We start from the raw sequence: 21,966 nt of genomic DNA on the forward strand, positions 1-21,966 counted from the left end.
TAGGGTGATGTTAGCTTCATAGAATGAGTTTGGGAATATCCCCTCCTCCTCTATTTTTTGGAAAACTTTAAGGAGAATGGGTATTATGTCTTCTATGTGTGTCTGATTAAATTCCGAGGTAAATCCGTCTGGCCCGGGGGTTTTGTTCTTTGGTAGTTTTTTGATTACCGCTTCAATTTCATTGCTGGTAATTGGTCTGTTTAGATTTTCTGTTTCTTTCTGGGTCAGTCTTGGAAGGTTGTATTTTTCTAGGAAGTTGTCCATTTCTCCTAGGTTTCCCAGCTTGTTAGCAAATAGGTTTTCATAGTATTCTCTAATAATTCTTTGTATTTCTGTGGGGTCCGTCGTGATTTTTCCTTTCTCGTTTCTGATGCTGTTGATTTGTGTAGACTCTTTTCTTCTTAATAAGTCTGGCTAGAGGCTTATCTATTTTGTTATTTCTTCGAAGAATCATCTCTTTGATTCATTGGTTTTTGCTATTGTTTTATTCTTCTCAATTTTATTTATTTCTTCTCTGATCTTTATTATGTCCCTTCTTTTGCTGACCTTAGGCCTCTTCTTTTCTTCTTTTTCCAATTTCGATAATTGTGACATTAGACCATTCTTTTGGGATTGCTCTTCCTTTTTAAAATATGCTTGGATTGCTATATACTTTCCTCTTAAGACTGCTTTTGCTGTGTCCCACAGAAGTTGGGGCTTAGTGTTGTTGTCATTTGTTTCCATATATTGCTGGATCTCCATTTTGATTAGGTTCTTGATCCATTGATTATTTAGGAGTGTGTCATTAAGCCTCCATGTTTTTGTGAGCCTCTTTGCTTTCTTTGTACAGTTTATTTCTAGTTTTATGTCTTTGTGGTCTGAAAAGTCAGTTGGTAGGATTTCAGTCTTTTGGAATTTTCTGAGGCTCTTTTTGTGGCCTAGTATGTGGTCTATTCTGGACAATGTTCCATGTGCACTTGAGACGAATGTATATCCCACTGCTTTTGGATGTAGAGTTCTATAGATTCTGTTAGGTCCATCTGCTCTACTGTGTTCTTCAGTGCTTCCGTGTCCTTACCAATTTTCTGCCTGGTGGATCTATCCTTTGGGGTGAGTGGTGTGTTGAAGTCTCCTAGAATGAATGCATTGCAGTCTATTTCCCCCTTTAGTTCTGTTAGTATTTGTTTCACATATGCTGGTGCTCCTGTGTTGGGTGCATATATATTTAGAATGGTTATATCCTCTTGTTTGACCGAGCCCTTTATCATAATGTAGTGTCCTTCTTTATCTCTTGTTACTTTCTTTGTTTTGAAGTCTATTTTGTCTGATATTAGTACTGCAACCCCTGCTTTCTTCTCACTATTGTTTGCTTGAAACATGTTTTTCCATCCCTTGACTTTTAGTCTGTACATGTCTTTGGGTTTGAGGTGAGTTTCTTGTAAGCAGCATATAGATGGGTCTTGATTTTTTATCCATTCTATTACTCTGTGTCTTTTGATTTGTGCATTCAGCCCTTTAACATTTAGGGTAACTATTGAAAGATATGTACTTATTGCCATTGCAGGCTTTAAATTCGTGGTTACCAAAGGTTCAAGGTTTTCCTCTTTAGTATCTTACTACCTAACTTAGCTCGCTTATTGAGCTGTTATATACACTGTCTGGAGATTCTTTTCTTCTCTCCCTTCTTATTCCTCCTCCTCGATTCTTCATATGTTGGGTGTTTTGTGGTGTGCTCTTTCTAGGAGTGCTCCCATCTAGAGCAGTCCCTGTAAGATGTTCTGTAGAGGTGGTTTGTGGAAAGCAAATTCCCTCAGCTTTTGTTTGTCTGGGAATTGTTTAATCCCACCGTCATATTTGAATGATAGTCGTGCTGGATACAGTATCCTTGGTTCAAGGCCCTTCTGTTTCATTGTATTAAATATATCATGCCATTCTCTTCTGGTCTGTAGAGTTTCTGTCGAGAATTCTGATGTTAGCCTGATGGGTTTTCCTTTATAGGTAACCTTTTTCTCTCTCGCTGCCTTTAAAACTCTTTCCTTGTCCTTGATCTTTGCCATTTTAATTATGTGTCTTGGTGTTGTCCTCCTTGGATCCTTTCTGTTTGGGTTCTGTGTATTTCCGTGGTCTGTTCGATTATTTCCATCCCCAGTTTGTGGAAGTTTTCAGCAATTATTTTTTCTAAGATACTTTCCATCTCTTTTCCTCTCTCTTCTTCTACTGTAACCCCTATAATAGGGATATTGTTCCTTTTGGATTGGTCACACAGTTCTCTTAATATTGTTACATTCCTGGAGATCCTCTATGTCACCTTCTATGCGTTCCTGTTCTCTGGTTTCAATTCCATCAATGGCCTCTTGCATTCTATCCATTCTGCTTATAAACCCTTCCAGAGTTTGTTTCATTTCTGTGATCTCCTTTTTGGCATCTGTGATCTCCCTCCGGACTTCATCCCATATCTCTTGTGTATTTCTCTGCATCTCTGTCAGCATGTTTATGATTTTTATTTTGAATTCTTTTTCATGGTGACTGGTTTGGTCTGTCTCCTTTTCTGGTGTTGTCTCTGTGATCTTTGTCAGCCTGTAGCTTTGCCTTTTCATGATGATAGGAGTAGTTTGCAGAGCTGGGACGAGTGACGGCTGGAAGGACTTCCTTTCTTGTTGGTTTGTGGCCCTCCTCTCCTGGGAGAACAGCGACCTCTAGTGGCTTGTGCTGCGCAGCTGCGCGCAGACAGGGCTTCTGCTTCCTGTACGGCTGCTATGGAGTTAATTTCCGCTGTTTCTGTGGGCGTGGCCTGGCTCGGGCAGCTGCTCCAAAATGGTGGAGTCGCGTTGGAGCAGGAGCTGCTGGGAGGCTATTTATCTCCATAAAGGGCCTCCCTGCTCCCTGCAACCCAGGGATTAGGGTGCCCAGTGATCCCTGGATTCCCTACCTCTGGATTAAGTGTCCCGCCCTGCCACTTTAAGGCTTCCAAAAAGCATTTGCCAAAACAAAACAACGACCACAAAAAAAAAAAAGGTTTTTTAATTATAAAAAAAAAATTTTTTTTAATTAGAAAAAAAAAAAAAGGTGGCCGCTCGTTTTTCTTTATTCTCCAGCGCCAGCCTCAGGCATCTGCTCACGCGTCTTGCTGCCCTGTTTCCCTAGTATTGGGGTCCCTATCCCTTTGAGACTTCCAAAAAGCGCTCGCCAAAACAAAACTGAGAAAAAAAAAAATGGGCCCTCGCTTTTCTGGTGTTGTCCAGCTCCAGGCCACTGGTGCCCGCTCACTGTTCTTGCTGCCCTATTTCCCTAGTATTGGGGTCCCTATCCCTTTAAGACTTCCAAAAAGTGCTTGCCAAAACAAAACAAAACAACAGCAAAAAAAAATTGTTCGCGCGCTTTTCTTATGTCACTCCGGTGCCTGCTCACTGTTCTTACTGCCCCAAGGCCCGCTGGGCACGTATAGTGTCTGCACTCTGGCCCGGATGGCTGGGGCTGGGTGTTCGGCAGTTCTGGGCTCCATCTCCCTCCCACTCTGCCTATTCTTCTCCCTCCAGGAGTTGGGGGGATGGACGCTCGTCTCCCACCTGTCCGGGGCTTTCATCTTACCCCCTTCGCGAGGTGCTGGGTTCTCTCAGGTGTGGATGTGGTCTTGATATTTTCCTGTGTCCTCTGGTCTTTATTCTAGGAAGGGTTGTCTTTGTTATATTTTCATAGATGTATGTGGTTTTGGGAGGATATTTCCGCTGCTCTACTCACGCCGCTATCTTCCGCCCCCAGATCAACTCTTTTTTTCTTGATAAGTCTTACTAGTGAGGTTTATCCATTTTTATTTTCTCAAAGAACCATTTCCTGCTTTCATTGATTCTTTCTGTTGTTTTATTTTTCTCAATTTTATTTATTTCTACTCTAATCTTTAGTATGTCCCTCGTTGAACTGACTTTGGGCCTCATTTATTCTTCCTTTTCTAGTTTTGTTAATAGTGAATTTATATTGTTCATATGGGATTGATTTTCTTTGCTTAAGTAGGCCTGTATTGCAATATACTTCTGTCTTAGCACAGCCTTTGCTGCATTCCACAGACTTTGAGGTGTTGAATTATTGTTGGTATTTATCTCCATATATTGCTTGATCTCTGTTGTTATTTGGTCATTGATCAATTGGTTATTTAGGAGCATTTTGTAAAGCCTCCATCTGTTTGTGGATTTTTAAATTTTTTTTGCGTAATTTATTTCTGGTTTCATACCTTTGTGGTTTGAGAAACTGGTTTGTATAATTTCAATCTTTTTCTTATTTACCGAGGCACTTTTTCTGGCCTAGTATATGATCTATTCTTGAAAATGTTCCATGTGCACTTTAGAAGAATGTGTTTTGTGCTGCTTTTGGATGTAACATTCTGTTGATATCTGTCAGGTCCATCTGTTCCAGTGTATTGTTCAGTGCCTCTGGTTTCCTTATTTATTTTCTGTCTAATTGATCGGTCTTTTGGTGTGAGTGGTATGTTAAAGTCTCTAAAATGAATGTGCTGTATTCTATTTCCCCTTTTAATTATGTTGGCTTTTGTTTGAAATATTTAGGTCCATCTGTTCTAATGTGTTGCTCAGTGCCTCTGTGTACTTATTTTCTGTCTGGTTGATTGATCCTTTGGAGTGAGTGGTGTGTTAAGTCTCCTGAAATGAATGCATTATATTCTATTTCTTCATTTAATTCTGTTATCACATATTTTGGTGCTCCTGTGTTGGGTACATAGATACTTATAATGGTTATATTCTCTTGTTGGACTGACCCCTTTATCATTATGTAATGTCCTTCTTTATCTTTTGTTACTTTCTTTGTTTTGATGTCTATTTCTTCTCATACAAGTACTGCAACTCCTGCTGTTTTCTCCCTATTAATTGCATGAAATATCTTTTTCTATCCCTTCACTTTTAGTCTGTGCATATCTTTGGGTTTAAAGTAAATCTCTTGTATGCAATATATAGATGGGTTTTGTTATTTTAGCCATTCAGTGGCTCTATGTCTTTTTATTGGTGCATTTAAACCATTTACATTTAGGGTGATTATCGATACGTATGTACCTGTTGCCTTTGTAATCTTTAGATTCGTGGCTATCAAAGGCTCAAGGTTAACTTCTTTACTATCTTAAGAGTCTAAGTTAACTCACGTATTATGGTATTACAAACAGTCTAAAGGTTCTTTTTATTTTTCTGTGTCTTCCTCCTCCATTCTTTATATATTAGGGGTCATATTCTGTACTCTTTGTCTATCCCTTGATTGACTTTGGGGACAGTTAATTTAATTTTGCATTTTCTTTGTAATTAGCTGTTCTACTTTCTCTAAAGTGGTTTTATTACCTGTGTTGACACTACTAAACCTTAAGAACACTTCCATCTGTTGCAGTCCCTCCAAAATACACTGTAGAGATGGTTTGTGGGAGGTAAATTCTTTCAGGTTTTGGTTGTCTGGAAATTGTTTAATCCCTCTTTCAAATTTAAGTGATAATCTTTCCGAATCAAGTAATCTTGGTTCGAAGGGCCCCTTTGTTCGAGGCCTTTCTCCTTCATTGTATTAAATAAATCTCGCCACTCCTTTCTGCCTATAAGGTTTCTGCCATGAAATCTGATGATAGCCTGATGGGCTTCCCTTGTATGTGTTCTAATTTCTCTCTTTGGCTGCTTTGAATAGTCTGTCCTTATCCTTGATCTTTGACATTTTAATTACTCTATGTCTTGGTGTTGTCTTCCTTGTGTCCTTTGTCCTGGGAGATCTGTGCACCTCCATGGCCTGAAAGACAATCTTCTTCTCCATATTGGGGAAGTTTTCAGCAATTACCTCCTCAGAGACACTTTCTATCACTTTTTCCCTCTCTTCTCTTTCTTCTACCCCTGTAATGTGAGTATTGTTCTGTTTGATTGGTCACACAGTACTCTCAGTATTCTTTCATTCTAAGGGATCCTTTTTTCTCTGTTCCTCAGCTTCTTTGTATTCCTCTTTTCTAGTTTCTATTTCATTTATCATCTCCTCCACCATTTTTAATCTGCTTTTAATACCCCATTGTGCTCTTCAATGATTGTATCTCCGACCGGAATTCCCTCCTGAGTTCTTGAATATTTTTCTGTACCTACATAAGCATGTTAATGATTTTTATTTTGAACTCACTTTCAGGAAGATTCATGAGGTCAGTGTCATTTAAATGTTCCTGAGGAGTTGTGTTAATAATTTAAATTTCAACCAGGTTCCTTTGGCATTTCATATTTGTGTATGGGCCCCTCTCGTATCCAGAAGCTCTACTCTGTGGAGCTGCTCAGCCCCTGAAGCAATGTCAAGGGCCACAGGGGAGTGGTATTGGTGCCTGGGGGAGGAAAGAGCTGTTTCCTGCTTCCCAGCTGCTGTGACTGTCTCCAGTGTTTGAACCAGTGGGACAACCACACAGGTATAAGCCTCTATGCTTTGCGTTTGTAGTTGCTGTAAACAGATCTTCCCTCTGGCTGTCCTAATGCCAGGGTAGGGTTTTCCAGTTTGTAAGCCAGGTGGGGCTAGCTGGGAGGAATGTGCAGTTGGTGTGTATCACTGAGGGGTTCCTTGGTGGTGCATAGCCGGCCAGGAAGCTGGAGCACCTAAAGACTGTAAAAGCTCCCAACCTGCTGGGCAGAGTGCACCCGGACAATTTGTCTACTTTCCTTTCTCCTGAGCATTACTGCTCTGTGCAATCCTTGCCCCTTTAGCAGCCCTCTTGCTAAGGGCTTCCTCGTTAGGAAGTCTCTTAGACTGCCCATCTTTCTTTTGTCCCAGGGCTGCCGGATATGGATCCCTGCTTTCCACAAGCGGCTGGAATCTCAGTCCTCCAGGAATTCTGCCTGTCTTAGCTAATCACGAGAGTACCATGCAAGCACCATGAAAGATGTGTATGTGCTAAAAGAGTAGATCTCTGGAGTTAGGTATTCAGCAGTCTCAGCCCTCCACTCCCTTCCCACTCTGTTTCTCTTCCTGCCTGGCAGTGAGCTGGGGTTGGGAAAGGGCTTGGGTCCAGCCGGGCCATGGCTTTGGTACCTTACTCTGTTCTGTGAGGTTTATTCCTTTCACCAGGTTTATGCAGTTTGGCACAACCCTCGTTCCTGTTGCACTTTCAGGATTACTCGTATTAATTAAATTTTTGTATTTTATGTGGTTTTAAAAGGAAGCCTCCGTCTCACCTCTCATGCCTCCATCTTTAATCCTCTCCTCCTCGATCACTTTCTAGGTAATCATTTGTAGTCTTAACTAGTCTAATGGAGAAACACATTCCCCTACTCTTAATTTCCTTACTGTTTTTGTGGGATTTCTGAAAGGTATTCAGAATTCCAGGAGAGAGAGGACAGACTGTTTCGAGCAAACCAGCGGCAGAGGTGAAGTGGACTCTGATTCAGTGCTCCTCGGGTTGGGGCTAGTGTTTTGTAAAGCATGATTTATCATCTAATTATGAAAATATGTGGGTCATTCTAAAGAAGTAATTAGACAAATGCAGTCATCAGTCTAACTTCTGTGCATCACAAGGATGGGGGCAACACCATCTCTGAGAACTCTCAGGGAAGCTCAACAAATATTGGAGTGAAGGATACCACTGTTCCACATATTCCTTCTTCTAATGGCTGAAATCTTAACTTCTATTTAATATCATGATTTAATTACCATAGGAAAGAAGAACAGCAAGCTCTAAGCCCTGGGCAGCTTTATGTAACAATTGGTTTTTGTGGACAGTTTACAAAAGCATCAAACTGTGTTACTGTAATTGATCCAACTTTCTATCATGGCTAGACATAGAGCAAATGTGCTCCATAACCCTTACATCTTTTCCTATATGTCAGGTTCACACAGCTCCTTGGAACACCACAAGGGCCTTCATTGATGCCATGAAGGGCAAGTGTCTCCTGGAGGTGACTGGGATGGCAGATCCCACAGGGTGTGGTGAAGGGTTCTCGTATGTGAAGATTCCAAAGAAACCAACACAGCAGAAGGTGAGAGTGTCTGAATTTCTGTAGGATGCGAATCAAGGAGGAAAGAAAGGAAGGTTAAGGAGTCGTGATGGATAGGATGCATGATCTAGGAAGCAGTTAAGTTGACAGGATGATTTAAGTGGCTATTACAAGGAATTCAGCTCTCTAGGATTCTTATCTGTTTTGTTGTATTTTGTTTATGACATAGGATGATAAGGAGCCTCAGCTAGTGAAGAAAACAGTGACAGGAACAGATGCAGATCTCCGTCACCTCTCTCTGAAAAATGCCAAGCAACTTCTTCGTAAATTCGGTGTGCTTGAGGAAAAGGTGAGTGTGGAAGAGGAAAACGTAGAGGCTCCTAGGGGCTTTGCACAAGGAAGGAAGAGCTAGTAGGCACATACAAGAAACTGTGTGGAGGATTTTGTGGTGTAAATTGTGGTGGCATGGGTCTTGGATTCTTTTTCAAGATTTAATTCTAAAGCTTTCTGTTTAAAATATTTTGGGTGTTGTTATTTTGGTCTAGCTCTCTAACCATGTGTCTTGGTTTGCTCTTTGAAATCCCTGAATAATTGGTGTGTGTGTCTCTCTCTTGTAGATTAAAAAGTTTTCCTGCTGGGAAGTGATTGATGCTGTACGCACAGTGTTAACAGAACAGGCCCACCCTGGAGAGGGACCCATGAGTAAATTTGCTCGTGGATCAAGGTTTTCTGTGGCTGAGCATCAAGAGCATTACAAAGAGGAATGTCAGCGCATCTTTGACCTGCAGAACAAGTGTGTTTTACTGCTGCAGAAAATCCAATCTGGAAAATGGGGCGACCAAGACACTATTTTATAATGGGGAAACCTAATTATGTTTTAGTCACACCTAATAATATAACTAGGTAGTAAGGTATCTGGAGATTTCAGGAATGCATCTGTTCATATACAGCTAGAGTACCTACTTTATTCAAAGCAACTTGGCAAAAGTTTTTGAATGGCAAGTGGTGCTAGGTTTGAGCTCTGGGTTCCATGGCAAGTTTTATGGCCTACTTAGGCCTAACAGCCATTACAGTGGTGATAGGAGACAGGAAGTTGTATGTTCTCTGAAGGCTTACTGTTGAGAGGATGTTAATGCCCTAATTCAGAATAACCAATAATATATTGATGTGTTTCTCAGGGTCTCTCCAGGAATTCTAAAAGAGTTTTGCTATTTTATATTTTAAACTTGCCTTGTTCTCTAAATGTCTAGGAAAACTTGTAAAGCTTTTCCATTAAGGGCCCCATGTCTTAGTGGATTTTGAGTGTTGTTTTTAAGGCTGACTTCCCAATTTCCTACTGTGGCCTCAAACTGCTTCTTCAGCTCTTTGTAAACTTGTATTTCCTCTTAATTTAAGATTGTTTTTTTTCTCTTTTTAGGGTTTTGTCATCAACTGAAATCTTATCAACTGACACAGATAGCAGCTCAGCTGAAGACAGTGACTTTGAAGAAATGGGAAAGAACATCGAGAACATGTTGCAGAATAAGAAAACCAGTTCTCAGCTACTACATGAACGGGAGGAGCAGGAGCGAAAGGAACTACAGAGGATGTTATTGGGTGAGGTACTGGCTTCACAGACAGAAGAGAAAGATTAAAAAGTATAAATAACTGCAAACTAATCACTGAGGCAATGCTGGAGGCAGCAGATGTAGGGATGAGTGTAGAAAGGTGACCTGTAGATGAGGTAAGAAAGATGACTGCAAACTGGACTCTAGGTTGTGGGGCATAGATGGAAGAGATACTGTCAGTCCACTGCTGTCTCTGCATCAGGCCTGGCCAAGCCAGGGCTCTCAGTGCTGTCCATCAAGTGAGCTTTCTGGGCATTCTTCATAGAGGGTAAGAGTTTTTAATACAGAATCTGAATGAATTCGGGGGTTGGTTCTTGAACCCTCTGCAATCAGTATGTCAAATTCTGAGCAAATGTACCTTTTCTGAGATAATCCATGGCTTTCAGAAGATTTTCAGAGGAGTCTGAGCCCCTAAAAAGAGCTAAAAATCCACCAGCCAAAAATGGCAGAAGTTGAGGGTGAAGGGTGATAGTGGCCTGAAGTGGTGTGGGATATATATGGACTTCGGAAATGAAAAGAGGAAAAATACAAGCTGACTTTAAAATTTCTCTCTGGGCTTGCTAGGAAGATGGTGGTACCATTGATTAAAGTAGCAAATTTCAAAGAAAGAAGCAGGTTTAACATAGGGAGGTGTGGAGTTTGAGGTCCCCATGCCACTACCTAGTGTAAATGGCAAGCAGGCAACTGAAGAGTTGGCTGTAGATACAGAGAGAGAACAAAGGCTGAAGATGAAGGTTTACGTAACTTCTTACTCATAGTAGTCTTTTCCTTTGTTTTCTCCTCTTTGTTAAAGCTTTGTGTAATTTTGTTGTTTTGACTACATTATAAAGATGTAATAAAGCCTCTTTACCAGTGTGGTCCTGGATCAGCTGTATCTACATCACATGGGAGCTTGTTAGTAATGCAGAAATCTCAGGGCTCACCACAAACCTACTGATTAGATTCTGTATTTTAACAAGATCCTCAGGTGATTCCTACTCATTCATAATTAAAGTTTGAGAAGGATACTCTGGACTTGTTTCTGTGGTGCGTGGGTACTTTTTTTTTTATTAAGGTATCCTTGATATACAATCTTATGCTCAGGTTTCACATGAGCAACAATTGTGGCTAGTACATTCCCCCCATTAAGTCCCCACCACATGTCCCATTACAGTCTCTGTCCATCAGCATAGTAAGATGCTATATAGTAATTACTTGCCATCTCTGTGCAATATACTTCCTTCCCCATGCCCCCCACTACATTCGGTGCACTAATCATAATGCCCCTTAATCCCCTTGCACTCCCTTCACACCGACACTCCCCAGTCCCTTGTAACTGTTGGTCCATTGCTGTTTTCCTCCTTTTTGCTTTGTTGTTATATTCCACAGATGAATGAAATTATTTGGTACTTGTCTTCAGCTGGCTTATATCACTGAGCATATACCCTATAGGTCCATGATGCAAATGGTAGGATTTGTTTTCTTCTTATGGCTAAACAATATTCCATTATGTATATGTACCACACCTTCTTTATCCATTTATCTACTGATGAACACTTAGGTTGCTTCCATAGGTTGGCTATTGTATGTTATATTGTGCTGTGATAAACATCAGGGAGCAAAGGCCTTTTTTATTTTTTATTTTGGTACCATTAATCTACAATTACATGAGGAACTTTATGTTTACTAGACTCCTCCCATCCCCAAGTACCCCCACATACACCGTTACAGACACTGTCCATCAGCATAGTAAGATGCTGTAGAATCACTACTTGTCTTCTCTGTGTTATACAGCCCTCCCCATTTCTGCCCTCCCACATTATACATGCTAATAATAATGCCCCCTTTCTTTTCCCCACCCGTTATCCCTCCCTTCCCACCCATCCTCCCCAGTCCCTTTCTGTTTGGGAACTGTTAGTCTATTCTTGGTTTCTGTGAGTCTGCTGCTGTTTTGCTCCTTCAGATTTTTTCTTTGTTCTTATACTCCACAGATGAGTGAAATCATCTGATACTTGTCTTTCTCTGCCTGGCTTATTTCACTGAGCATAATACTCTCTAGCTCCATCCATGTTTTTGCAAATGATAGATTTGTTTTCTTATGGCTGAATAATATTCCATTGTGTATATGTACCACATCTTGTTCATCCATTCATCTACCAATGGACACTTAGGTTGCTTCCATTTCTTGGCTATTGTAAATAGTACTGCGATAAACATAGAGATGTATCTGTCTTTTTCAAATTGTGCTGCGTCATTCTTAAGGTAAATTCCTAGTAGTGGAATTCTTGGGTCAAATGGTATTTCTATTTTGAGTTTTTTGAGGAACCTCCATACTGCTTTCCACAATGGTTGATGTAATTTACATTCCCACCAGCAGTGTAGGAGAGTTCCCCTTCCAATCATCTCGACCAGCATTTGTTCTTAGTCTTTTGGATGCTGGCCATCCTTACTGGTGTGAGGTGATACCTCATTGTGGCTTTAATTTGTATTTCTCTGATGACTAGGGATGTGGAGCTTCTTTTCATGTGTCCATTGGCCATCTGAAATTCTTCTTTGGAGAACTGACTGTTAGGTTCCTCTGCCCATTTTTTAATTGGATTATTAGCTGTTTGCTTGTTGAGGTGCATGAGCTCTTTATATATTTTGGATGTCAACCCTTTATCGAATCTGAAGTTTATGAATATATTCTCCCATACTGTATGATGCCTTTTTGTTCTATTGGTGATTTCCTTTGCTATACAGAAGCTTTTCAGCTTGATATAGTCCCACTTGTTCATTTTTGCTTTTGTTTCCCTTGCCTGGGAGATATGTCCATGAAGGTCACTCATGTTTATGTCAAGGAGATTTTTGCCTATGTTATTTTCTAAGAGTTTTATGGCCTCATGACTTACATTCAGGTCTTTGATCCATTGTGAATTTACTTTTGTTTATGGGGTTAGACAGTGATCCAGTTTCATTCTCTTACATATAAATGTCCAGTTTTGCCAACACCAGCTGTTGAAGAGGCTGTCATTTCCCCATTGTATGTCCATGGCTACTTTATCATATATTAATTGTCCATATATTTTTGGGTTGATACCTGGACTCTGTATTCTGTTCCATTGGATTGTGGGTCTGTTCTTGTACCAGGACCAAATTGTCTTAATTACTGTGGCTTTCTGGTAGAGCTTGAAGTTGGAAAGCGAGATCCCCCCTGCTTTATTCTTCCTTCTCAGCATTGCTTTGGCTATACTGGGTCTTTTGTGGTTCCATATGAATTTTAAAACTATTTGTTCCAGTTCGTTGAAGAATGCTGTTGGTACTTTGATAGGGATTGTATTGAATCTGTAGATTACTTTAGGCAGGATGTCCAATTTAGCAATATTAATTCCTAGCCAAGGGCATGGGATGAGTTTCCATTTGTTAGTGTTCTCTTTAATTTCTCTTAAGAGTGTCTTGTAGTTTTCAGGGTATATGTCTTTCACTTCCTTGTTTAGGTTTATTCCTAGGAATTTTATTCTTTTTTGATGCAATTGTGAGTGGAAAGGTTTTCCTGATTTCTCTTTCTGCTAGTTCATCATTAGCATGTAGGAAAGCAACCGATTTCTGTGTATTAATTTTGTATCCTGCAGCTTTGCTTAATTCAGGTATTTGTTCTAGTAGTTTTGGAGTGGAATCTTTAGGGTTTTTTATGTACAATATCATGTCATCTGCAAATAGTGACAGTTTGACTTCTTCTTTGCCAGTCTGAATGCCTTGTATTTCTTTGTTTTGTCTGATTACCATGGCTAGGACCTCCCATACTGTGTCGAATAACAGTGGGGAGAGTGGGCATCGTGTCTTGTTCCCCATCTCAGAGGAAAAGCTTTCAGCTTCTCAGTGTTTTAAGTATGATGTTGTCTGTGTGTTTGTCATATATGACCTTTATTATGTTGAGGTACTTTCCCTCTATACCCATATTTTGGAGATCTTTTATCATGAATGGACGTTGAATTTTGTCGAATGCTTTTTCAGCATCTATGGAGATGATCATGTGGTTTTTGTCCTTTTTGTTGATGTGGTGGATGATGTTGATGGATTTTTGAATGTTGTACTATACTTGCTTCCCAGAGATAAACACCACTTGTATGATGTTTGTGATGTATTTTTGAATTTGGTTTGCTAATATTTTGTTGAGAATTTATGCATCTATGTTCATCAGAGATATTGGTTTGTAGTGTTCTTTTTTTGTGGGGTGTTTGCCTGGTTTTAGTGTTAGAGTAATGCTGGCTTCATAGAATGTTTGGAAGTATTCCATCCTCTCCTGTTTTTAGGAAAACTTTAAGGAGAATGGGTATTATATCTTCTCTATATGTCTAATTCAACAGTGAATACATCTGGCTCAGGAGTTTTGTTCTTGGGTAGTTTTTTGATAACTGATTCAATTTTGTTGCTGGTAATCAGTCTGTTTAGATTTTCTGTTTCTTCCTTGGTTAACCTTGGAAGATTGTATTTTTCTAGGAAGTTGTCCATTTCTTCTAGGTTTTCCAGCTTGTTAGCATGTAGATTTTCATAGTATTCTCTCATGATTCTTTGTATTTCTGTGGGGTCCATTGTGATTTTTTTCTTTCTCATTTCTGATTCTGTTGATGTGTGCAGTATCTCTTTTTCTCTTAGTTAGTCTGGCTGGGGGTTTATCCATTCTGTTCACTTTCTCACAAAACCAGCTCTTGTTTTCATTGAGTCTTTTCTATTGTTTAATTCTTCTCAATTTTATTTTTTCTCTTATCTTTATTATGTCCCTCCTTCTGCTGACTTTGGGCCTCATTTGTTCTTCCTTTTCCACTTTCAATAATTGTGACTTTAGACTATTCTTTTGGGGTTGTTCTTCCTTCCTTAAATGGGACTGGATTGCTATATAATTTCCTCTTAGGTTTTCTGCGTCCCACAGAAGTTCGGGCTTTGTGCTGTTGTCATTTGTCTTCATATATTATTGCTGGATCTCTGTTTTAATTTGCTCATTGATTCATTGATTATTTAAGAGCATGTTGTTAAGCCTCCTTGTGATTGTGAACCTTTTTGTTTTCTTTGTACAATTTATTTCTAGTTTTATACCTTTGTGGTCTGAGAAACTGGTTTGTACAATTTCAGTCTTTTTGAATATACCAAGGCTTCTTTTGTGCCCTAGTATGTGGTCTATTCTGCAAAATGTTCCATGTGCACTTGAGACAAATGTGTATTCTGCTACTTTTGGGAGTAGAGTTCTGTCGATGTCTGTTAGGTCCATCTGTTCTAATGTGTTGTTCAGCGCCTCTCTCTCCTTACTTATTTTCTTCCTGGTTCATCTCTCTTCAGAGTGAGTGGAGTGCTGTAAGTGTCCTAGAATGAATGCATTGCATTCTATTTCCCTCTTTAATTCTGTTAGTATTTGCTTCACATATGTATGTGCCCCTGTGTTCGGTGCATAGATATTTTTAATGCCTTTATCTTCTTGTTGGATTGACTCCTTTATCATTATGTAATGCCCTTCTTTTTCTCTTGTGAGTTTCTTTGTTTTGAAGTCTATTTTGTCTCATACAAGTACTGCATCTCCTGCTTTTTTCTCCCTATTAGTTGCATGAAATATCTTTTTCCACCCTTCACTTTTAGTCTGTGTATATCGTTGGCTTTAAAGTGAGCCTCTTTTGTGCAGCATGTAGATGGGTCTTGTTTTTAATCCATTCTGTGATTCTGTGTCCTTTGATTGGTGCATTCAGTCCTTTTACATTTAGGGCGATTATCGATAGGTATGTGCTTATTGCTATTGCAGGCTTTAGATTCATGGTTACCAAAGGTTCAAGGATAACTTCCTTACTATCTAAGAGTCTTAACTCACTTAATATGCTATTACAAACACAATCTAAAAGTTCTCTTTTTTCCTCCTCCTTTGTCTTCCTCCTCCATTCTTTATATATTAGTTATCATATTCGGTACTCTTTGACTATCCATTGAATGACTTTGGATGTAGTGCAGTTAATTTTGCATTTGTTTAGTAAATAACTTTTCTACTTTCTTTACTGTGGTTTTATTACCTCTGGTAACAACTATTAAACCTTAGGAATACTGCCATCTGTAGCAGTCCCTCCAAAATACATTGTAGAGATTGTTTGTGGGAGGTAAATTCTCTCAGCATTTACTTTTATGCAAATTGTTTAATCCCTCCTTCAAATTTAAATGATAATCTTGCTGGATAAAGTATTCTTGGTTTGAGGCCATTCTGCTTCATTGCATTAAATATATCATGCCACTCCCTTCTGGCCTGTAAGGTTTCTGCTGAGAACTATGATGATAGCTTGATGGGCCTTCCTTTGTATGTGATCTTATTTCTCTGTCTGGCTGCTTTTAATAGTCTGTCCTTACCTCTATCTTTGCCATTTTAATTACTATATGTCTTGGTGTTGTCTTCCTTGGGTCCCTTGTGCTGGGTGATACGTGCACCTCCATGGCCTGAGAGACTATGTCCTTACCCAGATTGGGGAAGTTTCCAGCAATTACCTCCTCAAGACAGTTTCTATCCCTTTTTCTCTCTCTTCTTCTGGTATCCCTATAAGGCAAATATTTTTCCATTTGGATTGGTCACACAGTTGTCTCTATATTCTTTCATTCTTAGGGATCCTTTATTCTCTCTGTGCCTCAGTTTCTTTGTATTCCTCTTTTCTAGTTTCTGTTTCATTTATCTTCTCCTCCATTGTATCTAAACTGCTTTTAACAGCTTCCACTGTGGTCATCAACAATTGCATCTCCCACCAGAATTCATTCTTGAGATCTTGAATATTTTTCTGTACCTCCATGAGCATGTTAATGATTTTTATTTTGCTCTCTGTTTCAGGAAGATTCATGAGGTCTGTGTCATTTAAATCTTTCTCAGGTGTTGGCTTTATAATTTTACTTGGAACCAGGTTCCTTTCACGTTTCATGTTTGTATATGGCGCTCTCTAGTGCCCAGAAGCTCTAGTGTCTGGAGCTGCTCAGCCCCTGAAGCAATATCATGGGTTACAGGGGAATGATATTGGTGCCTGGGGGGAGGAAAGAGCTGTGCCCTGCTTCCCAGCTGCTATGCCTGTCTCCACTGCCTGAACCAGTGGACCGAACACACAGGTGAAAGTGTCTATGCTTTGCGTCTGTAGTTGATGTAAATGGATCTCCCTCTGTCTGGCCTAATGCCAGAGTTGGGTTTGCCAGTTTGCAAGTCAGGTGGGGCTGGCTGGGAGAAAGGCACACTTGGGTGTGTATCACCGAGGGGGTCCTTGGTGGTGCGTAGGCAGCCAGGAAGCTGGAGCACCTAAAGACTGTGAAACCTCCCAACCTGCTGGGCAGAGTGTATCCGGACAATTTTGTCTACTTTCCTTTCTCCTGAGCAGTAAGCTCTGTGCAATCCTTGTCCCTTTAGCAGCCGTCTTGCCAAGGGTTTACTTGTTAGGAAGCTTCTCAGACTGCCCACCTTTCTTTTGTCACCAAGCAGCTGGGTAAGGATCCCTGCTTTCCACAAGCTGCTGGAATCTCAGTCTCTCCAGGAGTTCTGCCTGTCTTAGCTTTCCAATCTCCTAATTGTGGGAGTACCCTGAAAACACCATAAACGGTAGGTTTGTGCTCACAGAGCAGATCTCCCGAGTTAGGTATTCAGCAGTCCCAGGCCTCCATTCCCTCTCTGCCCCATTTCTGTACCTCCTGCTGGTGAGGTGGGGTGTTGTAAGGGCCTTGGTCCCACTGGGCCACAGTTTTGGTACATTATCCTGTTCCGGGTGGTCTGCTCTTTTCTCCAGTTGTATGTAGTCTGGTGTAGTCCTGTTTCCTATTGGTCTTTCAGGATTTCTTGAATTTATTATATGTGGCTTTAGGAGGAAACCTCTGTCTCACCTCTCACGCTGCCATCTTTAATCCTCCTTCCTGAAGTTCTTCTTTGGAGAAGTGTCAGTTCAGATCCTATGCCCATCTTTTAATCGGGTTAGTTGCTTTTTGTGTGTTAAGGCATGTGGGTTCTTTATTTATTTTGGACGATAACTCCTTGTCTCATACATCATTTATGAATACATTCTCCCATACTGTAGGATGCCTTTTTGTTCTACTGATGGTGTCCTTTGCTGTACAGAAGCTTTTTAGTTTGAAGTACTCCTGCTTGTTCTTTTTTGCTTTTGTTTCCCTTGCCTGAGGAGATGTGTTCATAAACAAGTTACTAATGTTTATATTCAAGAGAGTTTTGCTTATGTTTTTATCTAAGTTTTATGGTTTCATGACTTCATTCAGGTCTTTGATCCATTCAGGTTTACTTTTGTGTATGGAGTTAGAAAGTAATCCAGTTTCTTTCTTTTACGTATGTCTGTCCAGTTTTGCCAACACCCGTTGAAGGGGCTGTCATTTCCCTATTGTATGCCCATGGCTCCTTTATCACATATTAATTGGCCATATATGTGTGGGTTTATATCTGGGCTCTCTGTTCTAGTCTATTGATCTATGGCTCTGTTCTTATGCCAGTAGCAGATTGTCTTGATGACTTTGGCTTTGTAGTAGAGCTTGAAGTTGGGGAGCATAATCCCCCCTGCTTTATTCTTCCTTCTAAGGATTACTTTGGATATTCAGTTTCTTTTGTGGTTCCATATAAATTTTAGAACTATTTGGTCTAGTTCATTGAAAAATGCTGTCAGTATTTTGATAGGGATTTCATTGAATCTGGGTACTTTTCTTACGATGATCATCAGCTGTTTCCTGCTTTGACTTTTCTCTTGTGCTATTCAGAGGAATGAGAATATACCTCTTGCTGCTCTGTCACCTATAACAACATGTAGTTTTTGAAGAACTTTTCAGATTTTGTACTTATAAAAACAGGAACATTGACGGTAGTAAAGTGAAGTCATGAAAAGACAAATCAATGTATTTGGGGGGCTGGTGGTGACTTTGGTTCTTTCTGTAGAGCCATGGTTTTGTGGCATGTAGAGCTTCACTGTCTCTACCCAATCCCAAGAAAATGGCTCTTTGAGTCATAGGGGTCGTTTGTCGAAATCTATTTCTGCCTTGCAGCAGCAGCAGGAAACAGTCACAGCGACAATGACACAGCTTTTGTGACTAGCCTGAACTCTTCTGCCACTGGCCGTTGTCTTAAGATTTATCGCACATTTCAAGATGAAGAAGGGAAAGAGTATGTTCGCTGTGAGATAGTGAGAAAGCCAGCTGTCATCGATGCCTATGTGCGTATACGGAACACAAAATATGAGGAATTCATGTGAGTTTAATTAACCAGTGTGGTGTGGTAAGGAGAATGAGAAGAATGCTGGGGAATTGGGGTAAGGGTGGGTGCTTCAGTTCTAGAAACTGTTTTCTGTACCATTTTCCCTAGAAATCTGTTAACTGGGAGCAGTCTTGTCTTCATTTACATCTTTGGGTTTGAAGCCAAAGATCACAGGGAGAACTTCAAATATGCCACCAAAAAGGCATGCTTTCAGTTCCCCCTGGGTCCTTTGCATTTTAGTTGTTTGGTTGTTAAAAATATTAGGGTTTACTCACAACTTCTCAGAGGCCTCTGTGCCCGTGCAAGGCTGATGATTAAGGGAGATGGGGATGCCAGGTACTCCCTTGTTTTTCCCTCTGGATGGATTAATTTAGTTTTGAGATGTTCAGCTAATAGAACAGTCTTGTTAGTTAAAGTGCTCATGGTTCTGTGATATTTTTCTCTTTGTTGTTAGTCAAAAATTTGCCCTTTTTGATGAGCAGCATCGAGAAGAGATGAGAAAAGAACGGCGCAGGATTCAAGATCAGCTGAGGCGGTTTAAGAGGAACCAGGAAAATGAGAAGCTGAAGGGCCCTCCTGAGAAGCCCCAAAAAATGAAGGAGCGTCCTGGCCTAAAAGTAAGTATGATGTGGCATGATCAAAAAGAAGAAAGCAACCTTTCCCTTTAGCTTTTGGTATCCACCCTTACTGGGAATGAGGGCAGTGTCATGCAAAGCTAGTTTCAAATGATGTGGCTGCTTGGGTGTTAACAGTACTGGTGTGACTGATACTGATACCACCAATTTGGTGCCCTTGGGGGTAATTTTATACTTCGTCTGTTGGAAGAATTTTCTAGGAGTTGAGATAGGTTTGGTTTTTTACATGCATGTTCATGTACTTAGATACATATTTACACACACATGTATCTTATTTTTGAATTTTACAAATTAACAGAAGCAACAGAAAAAAACACAATATGGGTTGCTTTGCATAACCCAGATGGTACTGTACAATGTAGCTATAATATGACTCATAAAATGAGGCAAATATGGTACAATGGAAAGAGCCATGGAATTGGAAACAAGATCTGGACTCAGGTTCTGGTTTTACCATTTGATAGCTCTGTGACCTTAACCTCCTCAAGCCTATTTTCTATGAAATGACACCTGTCCCACAGTGTTGTTGTATTAAGTGACCTAATATATGAGAAGCACTTTATAAACTGTTAAATTCTTGACAGACATAAACTGCTGTTATGTGTACTGAGGTCATTAGTATTTTAGTGTTTCTTTCTTGTAGGTGACATGATATAAATGTGACATAGTACTGACCTCAGTTTTTCTTATGGTATTATTGATATCTGAAGGTTTCACTTGAAAAACAATCTGGTTACTACATTTGCCCATATTGAGTTTCCCCATACCCCATTGCAGTCACTGTCCCTCAGTGTACTAAGATGCCACAGAGTCACTGTTTGTCTTCTCTGTGCTACACTGAGTACCGACTGCATTTTATAGATGAAACTGAGGTCAGTTTCAAAACTGAGATGGAGACTTGGTATTATTGAGCCTTTTCCTTTTGGCTGAGAATATACCCATGCTAGCTGCCTATGCGGCTGAATGCAGCCTTGGGCCAGCCTTGGACTTCCAACAGCCTTTCTCCTGCATGTTTGACATTATCAATGTTTACAACTTAAACTGGGAGTAAAAATCCTCTCCCTTTTCTTCCTCACTTGATTTTTAAAGAAACCATCGGTCTCTGTATTTCATTTTATTTTTAATGTATCAGTTCCATACATGCACTTTTGTCTAGTGGTTTCTGGTTGAAAGGCCTATAACAATTCTATTAGAAAAAAGTTCTGAACCTGCCTTTGTTTCTCTCCTGGCTTGCATATATTTTTTAACACTAGCATGCAGCCTACTTACTCCTGTTATGTTGATACTTTTCTTTTTGCAGCAGAAATGTGGGGCTTGTGGTGCCATTGGGCACAGGAGGACAAACAAATTCTGCCCCCTCTATTATCAAACAAATGCCCCACTTTCCAACCCTGTTGCCATGACTGAGGAGCAGGAGAAGGAGTTGGAAAAGACAGTCATTCATAGTGATAATGAAGAACTTATCAAGGTTGAAGGGACCAAGATTGTTTTGGGGAAACAGCTAATTGAGAGGTAAGGGAAAGCAGATCTGTTGGAGGCTGACGACACTGATGGGTGGCAGGGGTGGATGTGATGTGTTTTCTGCAGTTAACATTGATGGATTTTCCTCAGTAATTTTTGCCAGTAATGAAAATTAGTCTTTTGTCATGAAGCACTCAAGTTCCACTAATTACCATTGGATGTGCTACCGAACTTTCCTGAGTCTCAGTTTCCTTATTTACAAAAGAGAGCTACCCATACCAGGGTACCTATGAAGATAAACTGAGAGGGACTATATAGAACATGTAGAACAGTGCCTGACATATTATAGATGCTCTTCCTATTCTACTTGCCAGCACTGGTAATATTCTTAAGGTCCCTAACCACAGTATTCTGATAGTGAACCATCCAAATAGATCAAGGAGACATAAACAATGCTTGTATGTACCTGTCTCTTGCCCTCAGAGAATTTGATATTGATAATCAAGTGGAGAAGTTTTTAATGAAAAAAGATTTTCCCCCTAACTTTATAGTTTGAAATTGGAAACCTACAGAAAGTTGGAAGAAGAATACAGTATACTAGTCCTTTAAACTCATCAACTGTTAAAACTTTTGTCACATTTGCTTCATCTTAAATCTGAACCGTGTTTTTCCTGAACCATTTGGAAGTAAGTTGCTGGCATCATGACATTTTAGTCATGAACTCTTTCACACACATCTTCTAATAAGGACATACCATAATACTGTTATTACAGCTAGGAAAATTAACACTGATTAAGTCATATCTGATATTCAGTATTCAGAGTTCCCTGGTTGTCTCAATGCTCTATTGCATATCCTCTGTGCAGGATCCAATCCCAGTTCAAACATTAAGCGTTTTGAGTGTCTCTCAGTCTAGAACTGTCCTCTGCACCTGTTTTGTTTTTCATGTCATGTCTTTGGCAAGGTTAGTACACAGGTAATATTATGTACTTACTACACCACATCAGGAAACACATTATGTCAGGTTTTCTCATGATTTTTGATCTTGTTAAAGTGATCCCGCATATCCCACTGTAATAAATATATGTTTTACCTTTATAATTAATAAGAGGGTGAATAATCTGTTCCCAAACAATCTTTCTCTTAGTAGGTTT

At 40.0% G+C, this 21,966-nt stretch overlaps 1 protein-coding gene across 1 annotated transcript in view; it reads left to right on the forward strand.

The window, feature by feature from the left end:
- LOC130682319 (transcription initiation factor TFIID subunit 1-like) overlaps positions 1–21,966 on the forward strand; it is a 93,647-nt gene that overhangs the window by 32,230 nt on the left and 39,451 nt on the right. Inside the window, exons 19-25 of the mRNA XM_057496702.1 lie at positions 7,803–7,952; positions 8,140–8,259; positions 8,528–8,703; positions 9,328–9,511; positions 18,475–18,710; positions 19,171–19,333; positions 20,652–20,863. Coding sequence (XP_057352685.1) covers positions 7,803–7,952; positions 8,140–8,259; positions 8,528–8,703; positions 9,328–9,511; positions 18,475–18,710; positions 19,171–19,333; positions 20,652–20,863 — 1,241 coding nt within the window. The remainder of the gene's footprint in view (positions 1–7,802; positions 7,953–8,139; positions 8,260–8,527; positions 8,704–9,327; positions 9,512–18,474; positions 18,711–19,170; positions 19,334–20,651; positions 20,864–21,966) is intronic.

Source organism: Manis pentadactyla (assembly GCF_030020395.1).
Source record: "Manis pentadactyla isolate mManPen7 chromosome Y unlocalized genomic scaffold, mManPen7.hap1 SUPER_Y_unloc_5, whole genome shotgun sequence".
Lineage (NCBI taxonomy): Eukaryota > Metazoa > Chordata > Mammalia > Pholidota > Manidae > Manis > Manis pentadactyla.